General features: G+C 55.5%; 2 protein-coding genes across 8 annotated transcripts in view; both read left to right on the top strand.

Annotated features, from left to right (window-relative positions):
• Nucleotides 1-18,268, top strand: SLC29A1 (solute carrier family 29 member 1 (Augustine blood group)). 7 transcript variants are annotated; one of them, XM_032647676.1, is made up of 14 exons: nt 2,768-2,843; nt 4,995-5,099; nt 6,214-6,295; nt 8,211-8,292; nt 8,407-8,609; nt 8,714-8,853; nt 9,122-9,256; nt 9,357-9,454; nt 9,603-9,681; nt 10,105-10,202; nt 10,668-10,776; nt 11,025-11,110; nt 11,536-11,735; nt 12,062-12,750. In XM_032647676.1, exons 3-14 carry the CDS (start codon nt 6,267-6,269, stop codon nt 12,171-12,173), a joined length of 1,371 nt encoding a protein of 456 aa, XP_032503567.1. In that variant the 5' UTR covers nt 2,768-2,843; nt 4,995-5,099; nt 6,214-6,266; the 3' UTR covers nt 12,174-12,750. The 7 variants fall into 7 exon arrangements, 6 of the variants coding, with proteins under 6 accessions (XP_032503569.1, XP_032503566.1, XP_032503567.1 ...); XM_032647679.1 differs by lacking the exon at nt 2,768-2,843 and adding an exon at nt 2,928-3,166; XM_032647675.1 differs by lacking the exon at nt 4,995-5,099 and having other exon boundaries at nt 2,758-2,843.
• HSP90AB1 (heat shock protein 90 alpha family class B member 1) overlaps nt 16,114-21,251 on the top strand; it is a 12,449-nt gene continuing 7,311 nt past the window's right edge. Inside the window, exon 1 of the mRNA XM_032647671.1 lies at nt 16,114-16,506. The gene's annotated coding sequence lies outside the window, so the exon portion shown is untranslated. The remainder of the gene's footprint in view (nt 16,507-21,251) is intronic.

The following is a 21,251-nucleotide window of genomic DNA, read 5'->3' on the forward strand; positions in this document are numbered from 1 at the left end:
GAAGTGAGGAGGCCAAACTGGGGCCTGTGAATTTCCGTCCGCACTCCCGGACTCCGGATGAGCCCTCAGAAGTCCCTGCAGGTGCGCTGGGAGCAGAGGCGGGGCCGCGGCGAGGGGGCGGGGTCTGCGCGTGTGGGGCGGGGGAAATCAACGGAGTCTGCATCTGCGGTTTTTGGCGGAGGAGATCATTTTCCCAGACGTTGGAAGCCGTGGTGAGATGACTACCCTACCCTAACCACATTCAGTTGTCTCCAAGGTCGGAGACTTTCCCAGAGCAGAGGATAGGGGCAGAGGTCTGAGAAATGAAGCTGGAAAACCAAGCCCAGTCTTCCTGAACCCTGATCCCCGTACACACCCACAAGAAAGGTGTGGAACTTGAGGGTGTCCGACCCTGAGAGGGCTGGATTCTGGCTTTAGTTTAGTTGATGTTTTGTTCATCATGGATTTTTTTCTTTTTTTTTTTTTTTTTGCATTAACTTTGATTTAAAAAAAATATTGCCTTTAAACATTATTTATCTGGATTCTGGAATATTTGGGCGCCCCCTTAAATATTGCAACTCAGGCAAGTTGCCTCTCTGGCCTCTCCCTAGTCCCAGCCTGCCAGAGGGCCACAGAGATAGAGTCGCAAACAGGACTAAGAACATAACTGTCACGAGACGAGTTGGTGACAAACTGCGGAGCCAAGCAAATCCACTTCCAGCAAACACAGATGGAGGCAGGGCTGGGGAAGGATAGGACTGGTTGTGTGAGGTGATGAGGAAGGCTTGGGGCCTGGAAGGGGGAGGAGGGAATCAGGGCAAGCCACAGGCTCAAATAGGTGGGGGATCTGGTGGGGGTGGGATGCAGCTGGATCAGCCCTTCACACCCTACCCCTGTACCCGGGACCTGAGGGAACCAAATGATTGGGCAGAGGGCGACAAGGACTGGCTGGGCCTGGAGGGCACAGGCCACTGTGAGTCGGGCTCCGAGGCTGTCCAGCAGAGGGCCCTGGCACCCAGCAACCATCTCTGCGTAGGGAGGTGGCTCTGGAGGGGTGTGGGTGCTGGCTGGGGGCCCAGGCGGGGAGAGTGCCAGACAGGCTTCTGTCCAGCAATAACAGCCCAGGCTGTTGCCATCTAGTGAGCAGGCTGAGCTTCAGCGGGGGTGGGGAGGTAAACCAGCCTTCCGCTGTCTGGCCTGTGACCCTCACCACTTCCCTCCAGTTTCTTTCCACTTCCAGCCCCCTTTGCACACAGCTACAGCCAATGGCCACCAGCCTGGGGGATCCATTTGACCACGAAGGCCTGCCACCTCCACAGACTTAGAGACGGGAAGTGAGGATGGGGAGAGAGACAGGGGCCGAGCAAAAAGGGAGAAGAGGGCCAGGAGAGGAAGAGAGAGGCTGGACAAACACAGGGTAGGAATGGGGGGAGGGAGACCCAGACATGAAGCTGCCCTCAAGGCATGGGGCAGTGCCTAGAAAAATACCACTCATACCCCTCTTCCTGCCCTCTGTTTGGTTAAGACCAGGAGATGTTGGTATGTCATGTCTCTGTGGGGCCCTGAGCCAGTAGGCTGGGAACAGCCCTTCTGAGTATCTTGGGGTGCATCCACTGATCCATCCTAAGTAGAAAAACTACCCTTCCCCTCAGAGCCCAGTCTGTTCTCTGCGGAGAAGGCGTGACTCTGCCTTATCCCTACGATGTTAGTACTGCTAATTGTTAATTAGTGTTTATGGCTTCTCCAGGGTACAGGCCTCTTGGGTAACTGGGGCAAGGGTGTGGGGGGTGGATTGGATTTTCTGTCCTCAGCATCTCTCTAGCCTTTGGATTGTCCTCCTATAGTGAGGGCTGCTGTAGGGGCAGTGATCCCCCCATCCCCCAGATTTACTGACCAACGAAAAAGGAGGGAATCCTTCCCCCTCCCTTGGAGGTTCAAGAAGGACTGATCATTCCTCAGCATGCCCACCCCCTTCCTCCTCAGCCAGGGAGGATGTGGGGCTCCGCAAGGCTTCCACCTCTGAGTATCAGGACCATAGGATTCACTCAGGCTATAAGGCTGTTACGGGCTTTTTCTCTTCCCGTTGCCAGCTGTGCCTCAGCTTTTCCAATGTTCTGGATTTAGAAAGGGTGAATCATGAGAGGGCTACAGGGCTGTGGCTCCCCCCACCACGCCACACACATCCCTCTCTAAGTCAAAGTTGTCGGTGAGCGGATCTGTGTGGGAAAACCCAGGTCACACATCATGCTGATTCCGTCGGAGGGATCCCCCGGCGTGGGGTCTGGGGAGAGGAAAGGATAGTCTGACTCGAAGAAAGTGTCACTGAAAAGGGAAGGGGGCGCTGGAAAGGAAAAAGGTGCAGTGTGAAAGAGATGGTGTGAGAGGGGGCTTGGGGAGCCATAACAGAACGTCTGAGATGGTGTAGGGGCGACGCGGGGGCCGTCCGGATCTGTCTGAGCGGGTTTGTCGCTGGGAGAGTCCCGAGACAGCTGTGTAGGAGTTCGTGTAACCCCAGCGCGGAGACCGGGGGTACCCAGTGTGCTGCTATACCCTCCAGCCCCACGTGCTCCGTGATAGGGCAGGGTTTGGCGTGGCAGCGCCCCCAGAGGTCCTATCTACAGAAATAGTGCAAGGTGTAGGCCAGGCGGCGGAGGGTCTCGGGTCAGGGGTTCCCTCTGAGCCGGCAGCCGGCGTGCCGGGGGCAGGGGCGGGGGCGGGGCCTCGGCGGACGCCGGAGAGCGGACGCGGGCCGGGGCGCGCCGGGGCGGGGCGAACGGAGGGCGGGTTTGAATGTGCTCAGGCGGGCGCGGGAAGTGGCAGGAAAAGCGCGCAAACCTCCACGCGGGAGGACTCCTTCCCAGCAGGTGCTACCCGGGGACTGGGGGCCGGGGAACCGGGGGCCGGGGGTCGCCGGGGTGGAAGGCGCCGCTTGCCGCCTGCCACGAGAGCAGGGAGGCCGGGCCTGGCAGCTGCGCGGCCGGGGGAGGGGACGCGGGGTGGGCCCCACCTGAGCCCCACCCCGCCCCCGCGCTGAGCGTGCGGAGCCGCGCAGCACGTGGCGCGCCGAGGCCCGGGCGCAGGGGCACCTTGCGGGGACCCGGACCCGAGCGGGCGTGGACGACCTGGCTCCCGGGCCTGAAACCGGTTGTCGCGGAGCTGACCTCTGCAAGGGGCGGGCGAGTTGAAGGTTAATCTCGATCAATTCTTGTCGTTGGTACTGGGGAGGGGCCGCGCCGTTAACTGCGCTGGGTGCAGGGAATGGGGGTGGAGGAGCTGTCTCTTTAACCCCCGCCTTCTGTTGGCCGAACTCGTGTACCTGGCCTCCCTTCCTGGGCGCGTCCTGATTTATTCCCGGAGAGAGTACCCTTGCTTCACTCAGAGAAAGAACAAAGACATACCCCAGATTTTCTTCCCAGCGGAGAGCTGTGGTGGAGGAGGGCTGGTCCTACCCCTGCCCCTCACCCCTCTTGGGGCCGTCCCTTTGCCCATTCCTCTCGATCACCTCCAGACCTTCCTGCCTTGTCCTGCCAGTGTGAGCTCTCCTTGCCAGAAAGTGTGTGTAATGGGGTGGGGGAGTGCCTTACAGCTGACACTTAGTTCAGGCTGGAGGTGACCTCGACCCCTACCTTATTTTTAATCCCTTACTTGGAGTAGAGTTACCCTGTCTCCCAGTATAGGAGGCTGGCTGGGAAACAGCCTTTATACCTCCCTCCCCACCCAGGAAGGAGCCTAGAGTAAGCTGCACATTGAGTTTGAATTCCAGCTCACCCATTCACTAGCTCTGTTACCTTTGGCAAATGACTCAACCTCTGTGAACTTCAGCTGTCCTCGTCTGTTCTAGTGGAGACAGTTTTGTACTAGCTTATGGTGGTCGCGAGGGCAGCCAAGGGCAGGAGAAGGTATCTCCAGGTAGTGGCTGGCCCCATGTGGGATCCAAGGAAGTGGTGAATTTGATGCTACCACAGGGGTGTCTCTAGAAGCTGCGGTGCATGAGAGGTGTTTGGGGCCTGGGGTTGGGGAGGTGCTTAGTTTAGTGGCTGCTGTCAAGGCCTCATCTCGGCAGGCCAAGGCATTGCTGAGGAGCACCAGATGCTCTGAGCTGGTATCAAATCCCCGATTGCTACCGGGCAAAGGCAGACAAAAACAAAATACCTGGGCTGGTCGGCTGAACGTCAGGATGTGGGCAGGGGGAGCGGGCTGCCCCTGGAGTTGACTTGTGCCCAGGACTGGGGTGAGGACAGTTGAGAACAGAGAGCAGGGGTGTAGCAGAAAGAAATACTCCTCTGAGCCTAAGAGAGATTTTACTGAGGAAGGGGAGATACTCTATCCTCCGCACCGCCCCATCTCCCGCCTGCGCGTTGAAGCTGCACCTGCTCTTTACTGCCAGGAATCTTGCCTGTGGGGGGTGAGGATGGAGCACAGGTTAGGGTGAGGTGAGAAGCTGGGGATTCCCCTCACTTCCTCTGCCCACACCCCAGTGTAGAGCCCTCTCGTCCCCGTCCTTCTAGAAAATGTATAAACTGTCATTCACCACTGTCCCAAGTGCCTAGAACAGTGCCTGGCTGGCATGCAGAGGTCTTCGGTAAATATTTGTGGAAAGGAAGAGTGCCTCCATCTGGAGCTATGTGGGTCTGCCCCTCCCCTCCCTGTCCTATGGCCCAGATGTGGGCCAGGGGGCTGAGGAAGGCCTTGGAGAGGCTGGAGTTTACCCAGGGAGCGGTTGAGAGGAATTATTGGGAGGGGGGGTAGAAAGGCCCATCGCGGTCCTTTCTTGGGGTCCCCAGGGCTGTGGTCTCAGGCTGGGGCCTGGAGCACTGGCTGCACCTGTGAGTTGACCCACCCCCTCAGCTCCCCTGCTGAGACTGCTGGCTGTCTTATCTCCCAAGCTACAGGGCTGGGTTTTATCTCCCTGGTTGTGTTTGTGGGGAGGCTTCTCAGAATGGGGCTGATTCCTCCCACAGTGAGGCCTGGGGGGTTCTCTCCTGATATGCCCTGTGCCGCCACGTTCATTCTAGACCCTTACTCTGGAGGAGCACATGGACAAGGCCTGCTGCCTGAGCCTGAGCTAGGACCACCTCCCACGGACCGCCCGGGCCCCCTCTGCCCCCACCCTTCTGCTGGCAAGTCTGAGTGCTGGTCCTGGTGGGCAAGGAAGCCAGTCCTCACCCAGAACGGTAGAACTGGCTCCAGAGCTAGGCCCACACGTTGGGGACACGCCAGCACACGCCTGCCTGGCTTTCTATGCCATCCAAGAGAAAGATGTTTCCTCTCCTGGTGCCAGGGAGCCTCTCCCTGCCCGAGCAGGGAAGGGATACTGAGGGAGGAGGCTGGATGCCTGGGGACTAGGCAGCCTCTGCTCCCATCCCTCCAGTCTTCCCTCCAACTTTGTTCTCAGAAAGGGGAAGAGGACATGGGAGTGAGTCAGAGAGGAATCTGGGGGGGATGGGATGACCCTGTGGCCAGGACTGGGGGTCAGGGGAGAGGCTGGGTCCCCACACACATCCTGAAGTATGTTCCTGGAAGACTGGCCAGGAACCAGGGAGCCTCTGGGCAGTGGCTAGGGTGCCACCAGCAGAGAGGCTGGAGTCTGGGGTGCCCCCAGGAGGGGACAGGCTCTCCAAATCCCACCCTAACCATGAGCCCAGGGGCTCCCTGGGAGTGCAGAGAGGTCAGACTTGCAGAGAGAGCTGGGGAGGGAGGCCTCGCTGGTTTGGCCTCGGTCATCACCCCTGAGGCTGCTGCTTCTGCGGATCTGTTTGTTTTGTGTCCTCCCTCCTCCCTCCCCTTATCCTCTCGCTCTTATCTCCTTTCTGTTTCCCTCCTTCTGTCCCCACTTCATTGTCATCACTGTCCCTGACCCCTCCCGCTGTCTCCCCTGCATTTAACTGTTTTTCTCTCCCTCTCAACCATACCTCCTCCTCCTTCCCTCCTGCGCTCCACCCTCCTGTTTCCCTGCTTACAAAGTGCTTCAACTGCTGGATAAAAATAGCGGTGGCAGTGGCCAGGCCAGGCCGGGAGCCAGGTAGAGCCTGAGCAGGCAGGGGAGCCCAGCGGGCCAGGCCCAAGGGGTCAGAGGGAGCAGTCCTGAGAGGCAGGGCCGGGAGTGGGGCTTTCTGGACTCTTCAGCCTGCCCGGTCTGTCTGCCCTGCCCTCCTCACCCCCGAAACCAAGAGTCTGAAGAGGCCTGTGGGGAAGCAGGGCCGAGACAGGAGCTCACACTGCTTCTGCCCCCAGCAATCACCGAGGGAGGAGGGCATCAGCCAGGCATAACCAAGAACGCCGTCACCATGACAACCAGTCACCAGCCTCAGGACAGGTACTGGGGGACCTGGGCTGTGAATCCAGGGGAGTGGAAAGGGGTGTCCAGGAGGCTGGGTGCCATATCCTTTGGAATTTGGGGTTGCCACCACTGACGGGCCTTCCAGCTATGAGGTAGCTATGAGTCGGGTCTGCATCAGGGGTGGGGGCCCTTCGTGCTGTGGCTGGGTGCTGATGGGGGTGTCTCCGGTGAGGCCCGGGGTGGTGGGCAGCAGCCCCTCCCTGGCCTGTCAGAGTTTCCAGTGTTCAGCAGCTTCCAGCTCCTGCCACCACTGTGGGGAGACATCTGGCAGCACCCCTCATTTCTGAGCTGGCCGGCCGGCGGGCCTGGCCTCTGCCTCACCCTGATCCTGACTCTGACCTCCCTTACACTTCCCCACCTCCGGAGCCTAGGAGTTCCCTCCAGTTAGACCTGCATCCATGATCATGCATGTGTGTTTTGGGGGAAGAGGTTGTAGCTGGATGCAAGTTCTCCCAGGAGTCTAGGCCCCCAAAAAGTTGATGAAGCCGTGCCTGGGGTCCAAAACAGCCTTCCACCCGGGCCCCCCAATCCCATCACCGCTCCCCTGCCCATCCTGCCCCCCTGTGCCAAAGGCCATGGAACTAGGCCACTTCTAGCTGTGGGACCTTGGGCACTTAGCTTTATGTCTCTGAAACCATCTCCCACCTGTAAAAGAGATGTGAGGTTTACTTGGGTGGGAGGGAATTTAAGGACACATAGTAAGTACAGGCCCCAAGCTGTTTGGTTGGTTTCCTCCGCGGTGTCTTTTGTTCCCAGGCTGCCTGCCACCCTATCTCAGCACCCCCATCTGGTGGCAGCTCTCTGAACCCTTTCCCCTTCTCCACTGGCCTTGTGGCACTCACCCAGCCCCACTCTGGCCCTCTGTCCTGTGGGACCTTGGCTGGGAATTCTCCCTTCCTTTGGGCCTCTCGATCAAGGCCTCACCTCTCTTCCTCAAGGTGGGGAATATATGAGGGAGATGGGGGGGCTGAACTTGTCAGGGCTCAGACCTGCCCACTTGGGGTGCCTACCCAGGCCTCCAGCTGGTGCGGCCAGGCCCTGCGCTCTGGCTAGACTCGTCTGCTCGTTGCCTTGGGCTTGTCCCTGCCAGCTCTGTGAAGAAAGCGGGTGTGGGCTCTGGGGAAAGTATGGCAGACACATCTGGAGACCACAGTGGGAGGGCCCAGGGCTGTCTGGGGAAAGCTGTCCCGTCCCAGACAGGCCCTGAGGGGTAGGGCTTGGGGCAGTGACCTGGCCTAGGCTGGGTGGCGCTTATTTACACTCTGGGGCCCAGATGATGTCCAGTGGCCTGGTCCCTCCTGGCCTCTCCTACGTGGTGCAAACTACAAAGCTGGTCCTGTCTAGGCCAGGAGAAAACAGCTCCCTCACTTCCCAGATGTCCCAAGGCTCCCTGCCTGCCTGCCCTCCTAGATCCAGAATGGTCTGGGAGTTTCCTGACCTCAGAATCCTCTTTGGAGAGCCACACAGCCCTGCCCTGACAGTGTAATCACTTCCAGCCTGTCTGGCGGGGGTGGAAGAACTGTGTTTGCTTTCTCACTCACCCTCCCACCCCTAGCCTTTAGCAGGATTTCCAAAACCACCTCCGGATGTGTGGGTCACACTGGTTCCCAAGCCTGCAGCGTCCCCTGAGTCTTTGGGGCTGAGAATGGTCCTTTGGGCCATGCCCTTCGGTCCTATGTCCCTGGTCCCCTTCCCTCTCGGGACTCATCTGTGCCCTCTCCCCCATCCCAGGCCACCTCTCCCTCCACATACATACACAAATAGGAGGACGCATGCCCTGTGCCCTGGGACAGCTGGAGAGATAGAAGGGGAGGGGGCTGCCCCAGGTTTGATTTGGGAAGGAGGATGGGATGGTGAGTCACCTGGCCTCACTTTCCTCTCCCATCCCCAGGTACAAAGCCGTCTGGCTTATCTTCTTCATGCTGGGTCTGGGGACGCTGCTGCCCTGGAATTTTTTCATGACAGCCACTGCGGTGAGATGTGGGGGATGGGCTCCCAGGGGCATGTCCACTGGGCACGTAGGGCCTGGATCTGTGCTGTGGGCACGGGGAGAGAGGTTCCAACACTCCTCTGTGCAACCCTCACAGTATTTCACAAACCGCCTGGACACGTCCCAGAATGCGTCCTTGGTCCCTGCTGAACCGAGCAAGGACATCCGGGCTTCGGCCAGCCCCTCAGCACCCTTGCCAGAGCGGAACTATCTCGGCGCCATCTTCAACAACGTCATGACCTTATGTGCCATGCTGCCCCTACTGCTCTTCACCTGCCTCAACTCCTTCCTGCTCCGGAGGTGAGTGCCCAGGCCCCCACCCTGACCGCTCACCGCCTCGTGCCCTCCCCGGGCTGAGCCCCTGGCTTTACCACCCGCGTCTGCCATCGTGGCCTCTCTGGCAGGATCCCCCAGTCTGTGCGGATCCTGGGCAGCCTGGTGGCCATCCTGTTGGTGTTCCTGATCACTGCCATCCTGGTGAAGGTGCCCCTGGATGCTCTGCCCTTCTTTGTCGTCACCATGATGAAGATCATGTTCATCAATTGTAAGCCGGGCTGGGTGGGGACCTGGGGCAGCGGTCTTCCCACATACCCGCCCCTTGCTTTCACACCCACAGTCTCTTCCTCCCTCTGGGTGGTCAGGATTCAGAAGCCTGAGCGGGCACGGACCAGGTGTGGGAGAGGAGGCCCTGGGAGTGGGGAGAGAAGGGCCGCTCAGCGTCAAGACTTACTGAGAGTAAAGCAGGAATTACAGGGGCCCCGGCCACCCACCCGGCTCCTCCCTCCCCTGCTGATGCCCACCCTGTTCCCCAGTGTTCGGTGCCATCCTGCAGGGCAGCCTGTTTGGCCTGGCCGGCCTCCTGCCCGCCAGCTACACAGCCCCCATCATGAGTGGTCAGGGCCTGGCAGGCTTCTTTGCCTCTGTGGCCATGATCTGCGCCATCGCCAGTAAGTCTTGCCGTCTGGTCTGTCTGCCTGTCGCCCTGGTGGTTGTTGTGGGGAGGAGGGGAGGGGGCCTGTCTCTGATTGCTGACACCCTCCACCCCAGGTGGCTCGGAGCTGTCGGAAAGTGCCTTTGGCTATTTTATCACAGCCTGTGGGGTTATCATTTTGACGATCGCCTGTTATCTGGGCCTGCCGAGGCTGGTGAGCTCTTGGAGAACACCCGGTTTGGGGTCTAGGGCGGGTCCAGGACTCCAGATCAAGGGTGTTGTGGGTGTGAAACCTGGGGGAGGTGGAGATTCTGGAGATTCCGCTTCTGAATCCACCTTCCTGGTCTTCCCTCACTTGATAGGAATTCTACCGCTATTACCAGCAACTCAAGCTCGAAGGGCCCGGGGAGCAGGAGACCAAGCTGGACCTCATCAGCAAAGGTCTGAAGAGACTGAGGAAGCTGGGGTGGAGGACAGTCTTCCCAGCAGGGGGCAGCATGAGCTGAGGGCAAGAATGAGCTGCTGCAGTGATGCCAGGGGCGAGAGGGATCAGGGATGGGGTGAGGGGTCACAATAGTAAATAGGGGCTGGGATAGAGAAGCGTTGGGGGTGGGGAGATCCTGGGTGGCCTTGAATGCCTGAGGACATTGGGAAGCAATTTCAGATTCTTGGACAGGGCGTAACCTGACCTGAGGCTCCTGGGAGAGGTCAGGGGACTTGCACACTGGGAGTTCGAAGGCCGTCTGGGCTAAGTGTCAGGGCGCGGCTGTGCACTGGTTAAGGGAATGTCCACCCTCAGCTGACCCCAGCCCTTTTGGGGATTCCCACAACTTGAAGATCCTTCCACCACCTGTCACCCCCCAGGAGAGGAGTCAAAAGCAGGCCAAGAGGAGGCCAGAGTTTCAGCCCCCAACTCTCAGCCCGCCGACGAAAGCCACTCTGTCTGCGCCATCCTCCAAAATGTATGTGGGGCTTGGGCATCCTGCCTTCTACCCCTCACCCTCTTTCTCTCCTTTTGTTCCTTTCCCCAACCCACCCTCCCCCTTCCCGGCACTGCCCATCCTCTCCCTTTCTTTTTTTTTTTAAATTTATTAATTATTTATTTTGGCTGCTCCGGGTCTTAGGTCTTAGTTGCGGCACATGGGATCTTTGTTGCATCATGCAGGCTTCTTAGTTGCATCATGCATGGGGGATCTAGTTCTCCGACCAGGGATGGAACCCGGGCCCCCTGCATTGGGAGCGCGGAGTCTTACACACTGGACCACCTGGGAAGACCCCATCCCCTCCGTTTCTGACTGGAGACTGGCCACTTTCCTGGATTCTCGTGTGTGTGTGTGTGTGTGTGTGTGTGTGTGTGTTGGGGAATCTTGGTTCTTTAATGATGCACAACCGCCATGAAGACACAGACCTGAGTCCCTTTCCTCCAGATCTTAGTCCCGGCTCTCTCCGTCTGCTTCGTCTTCACCATCACTATTGGGATGTTTCCTGCCGTGGCTGCCGAGGTCAAGTCCAGCATTGCGGGCACCAGCGCCTGGAGTGAGGACCCTATGGGTTCCCAGGATGGGGAAGGACAGGGGCTCCAGCAGGGCTAGGACTCCAGGGGAGGGGAGCTTGGACTGCTGTCTCCCCAGCCAGACTCTCCTGGTCCATTTGCCCTTCCCTGGGCTGGAAGCATCTTCTCCATTTTATAGCTGGGAAAACTGAGTCCCAGTGAGGGTCAGGGTTGTAGATTCTGCCTCTCTTGGACCTGCTAACCGTTCCCTAATCTACTCTTTCTCTTCCAGGAGGCTACTTCATTCCTGTGTCCTGTTTCCTGACTTTCAATATCTTTGACTGGCTGGGCCGGAGCCTCACAGCCTTCACCATGTGGGTAAGTGAAGGAAGGGGGCACCAAGACCCTGTGAGAGGGGAGAGTCCAGCCTGAGACCCAGAGAGGGAACCAAGAAAGTATGGTGAAAAGGCCACCATGCTTTTTTAAAAACCAAGACACAATCTACGTATAGTAAGACGTACAAGTTGTAGGTGTACAGTTTAATGACTGTATATACACACACAAGTAAACATACACACCCCCCTGATAAGCACCACCTAGGTCAAGATATAGAACATGGCCAGCACTCTAGAAGGCTCTATCATGCCCCCTCCCAGGCAGTACCCCTGAAGGGTAATTAGGCTTTGAGATTTCAATTCAGATCCTGAGGGACCCCAAATGGAGCCCCGGGGGCCTTGGTTGGGGGCCTGGGTGTGCCCTGGGGGCTGGCGCAGCCTGACTGAGACACTGCCTGGTCTCCGCAGCCTGGGAAGGACAGCCGCTGGCTGCCGATCCTGGTGCTGGCCCGGCTGGCCTTCGTGCCTCTGCTGCTGCTGTGTAACGTCCAGCCCCGCCACAACCTGGCCGTGGTCTTTGAGCACGATGCCTGGTTCATCTTCTTCATGGCTGCCTTCGCCTTCTCCAACGGCTATCTCGCCAGTCTCTGCATGTGCTTTGGGCCCAAGTGAGTGGGGAGTGTGGTGGTCTCAAGAGGGGACTAGTGCTCCAATGGGAGACACTCAGTAGAGGGAGAGAGGGCAAAAGAAGATTCCTGATCCTGGAGCTCAGGGTTTCCAGACTGAGAGAGGAGCCCACTGGCCCTAGGGTCCCAGGCAGTGGTGGGTAGGAGAGGGGTCGGGCGAGGGAGGGGCTCCCAGGGAAAGGTAGAGACAGCCCCAGTACACATCCCCCCAAGAGGGGAAGTACGACAGGTGGGTAAGCAGAATTAGATGCTCTGGGTGGAGCTGGGGTAGGGGCCATCCTAAGGTAGGCTCACCCTCCCTCCTTTAGGAAAGTGAAGCCAGCCGAGGCAGAGACAGCTGGAGCCATCATGGCCTTCTTTTTGTCTCTGGGCCTGGCGCTGGGGGCTGTCTTCTCCTTCCTGTTCCGGGCAATCGTGTGACCGAGGATGGACGGAAGGATGGCACCGGCCGCCTGCTCCTGCCTTCCTTCTCCTTCAGGGATGGGCAGGGGTCCTCTGGAGGTTTTCTTTTCTAGCCGACTTCTGCTGTCCCACGGCCTGTGCTGGGCCCAGCATCCAGGCCTGGAGGAGAGAGCCTCTGAGGATGGACGGTGGGGACACTGTGGGCCTGAGAGTCAGAGTTGAGGGAGGGGACACGGCCTCTGTGTCTGCTCATGTGCTCCCCCCCCCGCCCCCCCCCCCCCCCGCACTTAGCTCTGATCGATCCCTGCCTGGCAGAGCGGCAGAGGCTCCTAGTCTCAGAGTGTGTGTGTCATGTGTCTACCTGTTTGCCTGTACCAGGGGTGGCTAGGGGTCAGGACTGCTCGTTCTGAAGTCTTATCTGATACTTCTGCCCCCTTCTCCCCATGTGCCTCTTCCCTCCACCTCCCCATGTTCTTGCCCATCATGAACCCTGTACAGTCGCCATTTTACTGACTTTTTTTTTTACACTCAAACCAGGTGCCTTCAAAGGCTCTCTGATTAAATAAACTCTTTTTTTTTTTTTTTTTCTCCTCTCCATGGCTCCCTGTGTGCTCCAGCCATGGCTTCATGCCCTGGAGAGGCTGGAGGGATGGCAGCCTGAGTCCGGGGGGATGGGCCTGACCCAGATGGGCCTCGGCCAGCACTGGGCTGGGGTCCAAGACGGGGGTGAGGGTGGGTGTTGGTCCTCTTAGTCTCAGAGTGACTACAGTACCTCCTGCTGGGGCCGCAGAGGAGGGACAGGCCTGGAGCCAGGACACCCAGACTGTTGGCCGAGACGGAGAAAGGCCATTTTCCTTTGCCGGTTCACCCCTTGTTTCATAGGCCTGGGGGTGGAGACAGTGCCCCATCTTCCTTTTGTATTCACGGTCATCCCCTCCACTCTGTCCTCACCCCACAGCCCGGAGACTGAGTTCTCTACAAATGACCAGCTCCACCACCCTGTCCCCGCAAGCTCCTGGCTGCACTCCCACCTTCCCGGCAGGAAGAGGCTGCAGCCCAAAGGTTCTGCCCTGCCTGGCACTCAGCCCTGACATCGAAGTCAAGGCAGACTTCTTGGCGAACAAGGGGCCTGTGTGTCCTCAGGGAAGCTGGGCCCCCTTTCTCTTCCCAAACTTTGGCCAAGGGAGGTGTGCGGTGGCTCGGGACCATGAGAGGCGTCAGTGGAGGGGACCATACTGCTGGGTCCCCCTTCTCAAAAAGGACTCTGGCAGATAGGAAGTGAAACCAGAGCTCTGGCCTCTGAGCTGCCACTGCCCCCACCCCCCACACCCTTGGCACTGCTGTCGGGGCTTTATTTCTGACAGTTTAATTGAAGGCTTCAGGCTTCATTAAGGGCTGTTAGCACATTTTTAAGGGCTTTTGATGAGCTCTGAAGTCCTAACAGGGGAGTTAAATATATCATCATAGGGGGAACTGGAGTCCACAGAAATACCCCAGTGTACACACCAAACCAGGGTACAGAATCTGAGGTTGGTGGGAAACAAGGTGTTCTTTCCTATCAGTTTCAAAAGCAGAGGGTGCCCTGAGTGTTCTCTCGTCCCTGCGGTGCCCTTTGGCCACGAGGCGGGGAGAAAACTGCACCCTTGCTCTGCTCCCTCTCACTCCATCTCAACTTCTGAGAGTCCTACTGGGTTCCTTCCTCAGCACCACAGCCCCTCAGGGACCCTGTGCTTCTTCCCTGGGTCGCTTCTTGCCTCCTGCCTGGCCTTTCAGGACTCCTGCCAGGTCTCCTGCAGCCCATCCCACCCACGACAGCAGAATAAGCTGAAAACACATTCAGTCACAGGCGGGCCTCTCCCTGGGGCACGCCAAACATTTCCTGATTACCACCACCAGCGACAGCCAGTTTCTACCTTTCCTTCTCCCTCTGCACCTCAGAACTTTTGTAACTGGGACTATGTTCTTAACTCCAGTTACCAGACTGTCATGTTTTTCAGGTTTGGGTCTACATTCTCTGTTTTCACTCTTTAAGCTCCCAGAGGTACTCGAAGATGTTTGCTTCCTTGCATCTGCTTGTCCAGCCTCACAGTCTTCACAGGCCAGATTCCAGCTGTGTGGTAGCACTCATTTCAATGCCTGTTCCCACGAGATAGAGATGGGTGTTAAGTAGGTTTCTCACAACTCCAGCAATGGCTTGAAGGGCAAATTTAGATTACAGTCGCATCTTTCTGAACTGGAATTGATGAAGAAAGTGACTAGACTCTTCCAATTTTTCTAATGCAAATGCCAAAAAATATGAGTCTCACTCGTGTCACTCATGCCCTCAGTGTCCTCACCTGAGAATGGGGAGCTCTTGGGGGTTAGGAAAAGTAGCTCCTGCCAGGGCTTCCCTGGTGGCGCAGTGGTTGAGAGTCCGCCTGCCAATGCAGGGGTCACGGGTTCGTGCCCCGGTCCGGGAAGATCCCACATGACGCGGAGCGGCTGGGGCCGTGAGCCATAGCCGCTGAGCCTGCGCGTCCGGAGCCTGTGTTCCGCAATGGGAGAGGCCACAGCAGTGAGAGGCCGGCGTACCGCAAAAAAAAAAAAAAGTAGCTCCTGCCGACCCCACTGCAGTGATAGCCTCCGGCCACAGGTGGGCGCTCTGCAGACAACACCGCCTGTGGGAAGCAGGCCGCTGTGTGGCCTCGCCACTTTTCCTCTTAGCACATTGCTTCCTGTAAGGTGGGCATGGGCTAAACTTGTGCTGGTCGTCACCTTCCTCCCGTGCGACATTTCTGCCCCAATCGGTGGTCTGTGTATTAGGCGGCTGTATTCCCTGGAGTGGCTGCCACTGCAACACAAATTTCCCTCTTGTTTAATCTTATGTGGTGAATTGTTGCAGCTTCAAACTTTTGAAAAGCTAAGAGCCCCAGTAAAATTAGCAGTCGTCCTTAAAAATAGAAGTGAAGCGTCGGGTATAACGGATGAATTGCAATATACCTGTGTTTATATTCTTTGGGGTGAACATGGAAAGAGTATGGTGGCAGCAGGTGCTTGACAGGAAACCCCCAATTATTGGGAAAATTATCCTCAGGATGTTAAACTCTGATAGGGATTCAAAATGGATGTGAGCAGAGAAGTGCAGAGTCACCTTAAAGAGATAGCCCGGCTGTGGCCGGCAGGCCCCGCCTGAAACCCAAGTCCTGACACTGGAAGAGTGGCAGTCGGAGGGAGAGGGGCCAGGCTGGTTCTTGGGGCAGGTCGGCGTTCCCCCTGCTCCGCCCCTCAACGCATCAGGGGCCTTTGTCGCAGCTTGGCTTCTCCAGCTCATCTCCGCCCGACCTGGCTTCCTGCACGGGTGCCCTCTGGGAGAGCATGTGCTCACTAGAGCCCCTCAGCTTCGGCGGTCCTGGTGCTACCTGCCAGTCAGCCCCTGGCGTTCTGGCTCCAGACAGCCGGGCAAGTGCTAAATGAGTCAGCGGGACCCCACAAAGCAAGGGCTTCTGCTCATGACAGCTACCCCCTCCCATGCCTTCCTGCAGGTTGGGTGATGGTTCAGATTCAGAGCCTAGGATTCCATTTTGGGCCTGCCAAGTACCAGTTGTGTCACCTTGCACGAGCCACCTATATCCTCTGTGGCCCAGCTCCCTTGTTCTTTAAACGGGGTAACACGTACGGCTTTCTAAGGAAATTAAGGGGGTCTGCGGCAGAGCCTGGGTGCAGGAGATGAGGACCCTAGAGACACGTGGTGCCAAGAGTCATTAGGATGACCTCAGCCTGGTGGGCTAGCTGCTCCCGCTGCATGCCGTTCGGCCCCCTCCCCCGCATCTTCAGCCCCCGAAGCTTCGAGAGCCAGGCCTCATTTCCTTCATCCCAGCCAAGTGCGAACGGCCACAGCCTTCGGGCGGGACAGCCGAGAACCGCTGGGCCGGGGCTCGAACGAGAGGAACCTGGGTTCTGCTCAGCCCCGCCCGCCGCTAGAAGGGGAAGTGACGTCACCCGTGACGCGCGCGCCCCCTGGCCGGAGCGCGGCCTCTATCCACGCAGCCCCTCTCATCTGACCCCTGGCAGATGGGGGTCCAGACTCTACTGCCCCTTAAGTCCGGGTGACCTTTAGCCAGGCACTTTCCATCTCGGAGCCGCTTAACTGTAAAGCGCGGGTAATACTACTTGCCCTGTCTACCTCTCCCGGTTGTGAAACTCCACTGAGTTAATGAATAACGTTCACCTGTCGCTCCTCGTACATATACTGACTCCACTGAGCTAATAATCCTATGGAGTGCTGACTATTGCCATGCCTGTTTTACTCCAGAAAACCGAGGCTGAAAAGTTTAAAGGACAGAAACATATTTTGTAAACTGCAAAGCACCAGGTAAGTTTAAGTCTCTGTTTCTCTGTGTCTCTCAGTCCTCGTCTTTCTCCCTCTCCGTCTCCCTCCCTCCCTCCCACTCTCTCTCTCTCTCTCTCTCTCTCTCTCTCTCACACACACACACACACACACACACACCTCTCTCTCTCTCTCTCACACACACACTCTCTCCCTCTCTCTCTCTCTCACACACACACACACACACACACACACACACACACACGACTTCCCAGGCAGTGAAGAGCATGGAAAGGTACACGGCCTCATGAGATAGGGGGGCACGTAATGCAGGCTTGGTGCACCTTCCTCCCAGCCTCCAAAACATTCCAGAGAGGCATCTTCTCTTTTCACATCCCAGGGATCCTAAGCCTCCTAGGATCCTGAACTCGCATGACATCCTTCCCAGCTGAAACCAGCAAGGTCCTTCCTGATGTGTAACCTCAGTGCCTCCTGTTTGTGAGTTCCTCACCACCCACCAGCAGTAAGTACCACAGCCCTACCGATCCTTTATCTGGTGCAGGTGGGCCAGGCAGGCACTGGGCCCAGTGGATGACCTAGAAATCCAGCCAGTTGAGACCTGCACATTGAGCAGTGACTTGTGCCTCGGGCAGGACAGGTGGCAGGCAGAACAGTTAAGTAGGTCAGGGTTGTTTGTGGTGTCACCCGCCCCCTGCACCTTTCTCTGCCTATAATCTGCTCTGGGCTGAACCAATTTAGGGTTACGTTTTAGCTTCTTCATCAAAGGGGGCCTGGAACACTAAATAACGCCCAAGACAGAAAGTGATGCCTGGTGGATGTGACGGCAGGAAGAGGACAGACATTTCTGGGCTGGGCTGGCAACGGCAGGTAGGCAGGACTCAGTCACACCCCCAGGCCACAGATACTATGCCATTAGAGAGTCAAGATACGCTGATATGGGTATTAAAGAGGAGGTTACCAAAGATGCTCCATTTACAATTCCAGAATGGCTTAGACCACAATTTCTGGCTTTCTCACCCCACTCCCCTGAGAGATTTTGTTCTTCCCCATGACTTCAGCCATCAGCCTCTGCCTCCTGGACAATCTCTCCTTGGTGCCCCACAATGCCTAAAACAGACTTCTTGACCCCTCCAGCCCAGAGTGGTCCTCCCCTCCCCTCAGCCCCACTTTTATCATCCTACCTTAGAGAATGTGTACACCGTGCCTCCCCACCCCTGTGTGAGCTCCACACCTCCATCCTCCCCCTTCTCCAAGCTTCGTCCTGGGGAGTCTCCAAGTGGGATTTTTGTTTGTTTGGAACAACACAATTAACTGGCTTGATTTAATAGATTTAACATATTTAGACCTATCCAACAACTAGGTAGTATCAATAGATATTTTTCTCAAGCGCACATGGGGTGTTTATAAATATTAACCACATCCTAGATTACAAAGGAAGTCTCAAATACAAAAGTTCAGTATCATACACACCATTGTATGTCTACAACATAATGAAAAGATAATATAAAAATAACTGAACATTTTAAACAGATACCACTGATCTCTGATCAACAGAGATACCATAAGGGGAATCAAAATCCTTAAAACTGAATTATAATAAAAAATTCTACATATTGAAACTTGTGGGATATAGCTAAAATAGTACTTGAAAAGAAATTTATAGTTTTAAATCCTTATGCCTGAAAAGGGGAAAGGATGAAATTTAATGTGCTAAGTATTAAAGTTAAGAAAATAGAAAAAGAACAACAGACCTGACCCTCAAAAAGTAGAAATAATGAGAAAAAGTTTAGCAGAAATTAAAAAAAAGAATAAAGAAATTAAAGAATTAAAGAAACAGAAAACAAATTATGTAATAAAATAGATAAATTGTTGGTGAAACTGATCAGGAAAAAAGGGAAAAGACATGAAAAACAATTTTAGGAGTGAAAAAAGGGGACATACTTGAGATAGAACAGAGATTAAAAAGATAGTCAAAGGAAATAGTATGCCATAATCTTTAAAGCTTTCAAGGAACATCCAGAAAAATTATTAAAATTCACTCAAGGAGGAGTAGAAAATCTGAATGGACCTATGCCATTTAAAAATTTGAGTTCCTAGTTAAAATATTTTCATATAGGAAACAACAGAAACAGGCATTTTTATAGGTGAGTTCTACAAAACTTTAAAGAAATGGATAATTTCAGCCTAATGTGAGTCTATTAACAAATTAAACACAAATAGATTAAGGAAATTTTAAAAACAATATTCTCAATAGATGCAGAAAATAATTTTGACACCCATTCAGATTAAGATGTAGAACAAGTTAAGAGCAGAAAGAAAATATGCTCAATGATGAAGTGTTCCTTTTCCAATCAGAAAGACAGGGATGCCCAGAATCACTGTTTCCACACGTCACTGTTCTGCTGGTCCTAGCTGCTGCAGTGTAACAAGAAATACGAGATACAAGGGTTAGAAAGGCAGAAACCAAGCTGTCACTGTTCTCAGATGATAGCTAGGGTTGCACCAGAAAACAACAAAAGCCTGACAGACGAATTAAAAATTAGTAAGGTAGCCTACCAAGTTGTGGGATCGATACACAACCATCGTTTTTCAAACTCTCCAGGAAACAGAAAATGAAGGCACATTTCCACGTGCCACTGCATCAAAAAATAACATGCTAACAATCAAATGAGCGAAAGTGGTGCAAAGAGACATGTCCCTGCAGAACATGGAAACTGAGGCAAAGAGATGGAGCCCTGGTTGGCCATGCAGACCTGCTCAGCTGCCCAACATATCTGAACATCAGGTCTGTTGGCCCAGGAGGATGTCAGCTCAGGAATTCAGAGATGTAAGCCTGGTGGAACTGGGAAGACCAGAACTGACAGGGCACGCCTGGCAGGTGCTGAGCTTGGAAGGCTGCTGGTTCTGGAGGTTAAGGAGCCAGAGCTACTTCCCATGCTTAAATAGGCCCTGACGTCCTGATGCCTCCGGTTGCTTGATTCATCCATGGCCCCTTATCTAAGCTCCCCTCAGTGGCCCCCGTGACCTCTTTGAAAGGCCAGTGGTGCTTCCTAACTAGGAGAAGTCCCAGTCCGAGCGGCAGCCGGAGGCCTCTGCCCAGGCTGAGTCTGTGCTCCCTCCGAGGCCCTACTTAGCTTTAGCTAGATCAGGGGTCTGCAAAGCTTTTCTGTAAAAGGTGAGGGGGGTAAATATTTTAGACTTTGCAAGCTATATGGTCTCTGTCACAACTATCAACTCCCTCATTACAGTGTGAAACTAGCCAAAGACAACGTGTAAACAAATAAGTAGAGCTTGTTTCAGTAAAACTTTATGGACATAAATTCAAATTTCCTATACTTTTCACATGCCAAAATATTATCTTCCCTTTGATGTTTTTTCAACCATTAAACAATGTAAAAACCATTCTTATCCACAGGCCATACAAAAACAAGTGATAAGCCCACCAACTGCAGGCCATAGTTTATCAGTCCTTGCTTCACCTGGCTGCCCTCCAAACAGCAGAAGGTTGGGCTGGGTCTTTGAGGCCTGGTCGGGAATAAAGGGTATCTCGGGAACATCAAGGGTTGCAAATGCTGCTAGGAATAGGCTTCTGGGGATTCAGGGGGGGGTTAAGTCATCTTTAATATCCTTCAGTGGCTTCCCTGACCCTAAGTTAAGGTCATGGCATTGTGGCCCTCTGCAACCTAATCCCTGCCTGCAGGGTCACTTTCAGTGACTCCTGCCTCCCTTGAGGGTTCCTGGGCTGTGGTCCTTCTGGCAGGGCTGTGCCTTTCCCATGCTTTCCCTTTGCTGGGGAGTAGACCTGTGCCACGTAGCCCTGAGCCTGCCCCCTTACCCAGGCTGAGCTGGGAAACTGAGGCTTCTCCCTTGCTGCCAGCTGCTCTGATTCGCACTTGGTCTGCTGCAGCTCCCCCTAGTGGGCTAGGGGCTCCTTGTCCTGTTTATGCATCCCTGTATCCTCAGACAAGGCTCACAGGGGATTAGTGAGTGTCAATGAGCTGGAGAAGTCATCCTGAAGATTTCTGGAAGAGAAAGCAGAATTTCTGTGCTGGTGCGAGATTTGAGATTTTCCCATTAGGAAACCCCCGAGGAATCTCTGATCCTGACACTGGTCCACAGGAGTGATTCTTGCTCTGCTTTGGGCTTGAGTCCTGGGAGAAGAAACAGCACTCCCACTCCATTTCTGGATCAGGGAGCAAGGGAGTTAGCGGAGCAAAGGCTCTGAGCTGACCCATCCTGGGGTACTCACTGAAGCCTTCCTCGCCCAGTTTCTAGAATGTGCAGATTCACTCCCACCTCTTCAAAGGACTGTGAGATGTTGTGAATCCTCTTTGTGAACCAGGGAGCAGGTGTTTAATTAACTAGCCCCCTTCTGCCCAGGGGGAGGGAGGGTGTGATGGGGGGTGACGCTCCTGGTTTGAGGTTTCCATCAGGAACACAGCATCCGGGGGGCCTCCTAGCAGCAGCACCACGGCCCTTCCCCCACTCACTGACTCCTCCCAGACCATAAAGAAGGGGAGTGGAAGTGTAAGGAGAGATGAAATTGAGGTAGTGATGGCAGGGTTGATGAGGTCTGGAGTGTGGGACGAGGAAAAAGAAAGCAAGGGTCCTTTGTTCCTTGAAACTGAACACATAAACGAAGAAGATACGAAAGAATAAGACTGGGCACCAGGGCTGCTGAGGGAGGTCCGCGGGTGGTAGTGGGGGAAGCCCTCCACAGCAAGCCAGGGGCCGACAAAGTGGGCCACTAAGGGAGTTGCTGGACATCC

Source organism: Phocoena sinus, chromosome 11, assembly GCF_008692025.1.
Source record: "Phocoena sinus isolate mPhoSin1 chromosome 11, mPhoSin1.pri, whole genome shotgun sequence".
Taxonomy (NCBI): domain Eukaryota; kingdom Metazoa; phylum Chordata; class Mammalia; order Artiodactyla; family Phocoenidae; genus Phocoena; species Phocoena sinus.

Coding starts and splice junctions, on each gene's coding strand:
- SLC29A1 (XM_032647674.1), top strand. CDS start 4,919: ATGGGGCTGATTCCTCCCACAGTGAGGCCTGGGGGGTTCTCTCCTGAT. Junction 9,455..9,602: donor ATCTGGGCCTGCCGAGGCTG/GTGAGCTCTTGG, acceptor CTCACTTGATAG/GAATTCTACCGCTATTACCA. Junction 10,203..10,667: donor TCTGCGCCATCCTCCAAAAT/GTATGTGGGGCT, acceptor CCTTTCCTCCAG/ATCTTAGTCCCGGCTCTCTC.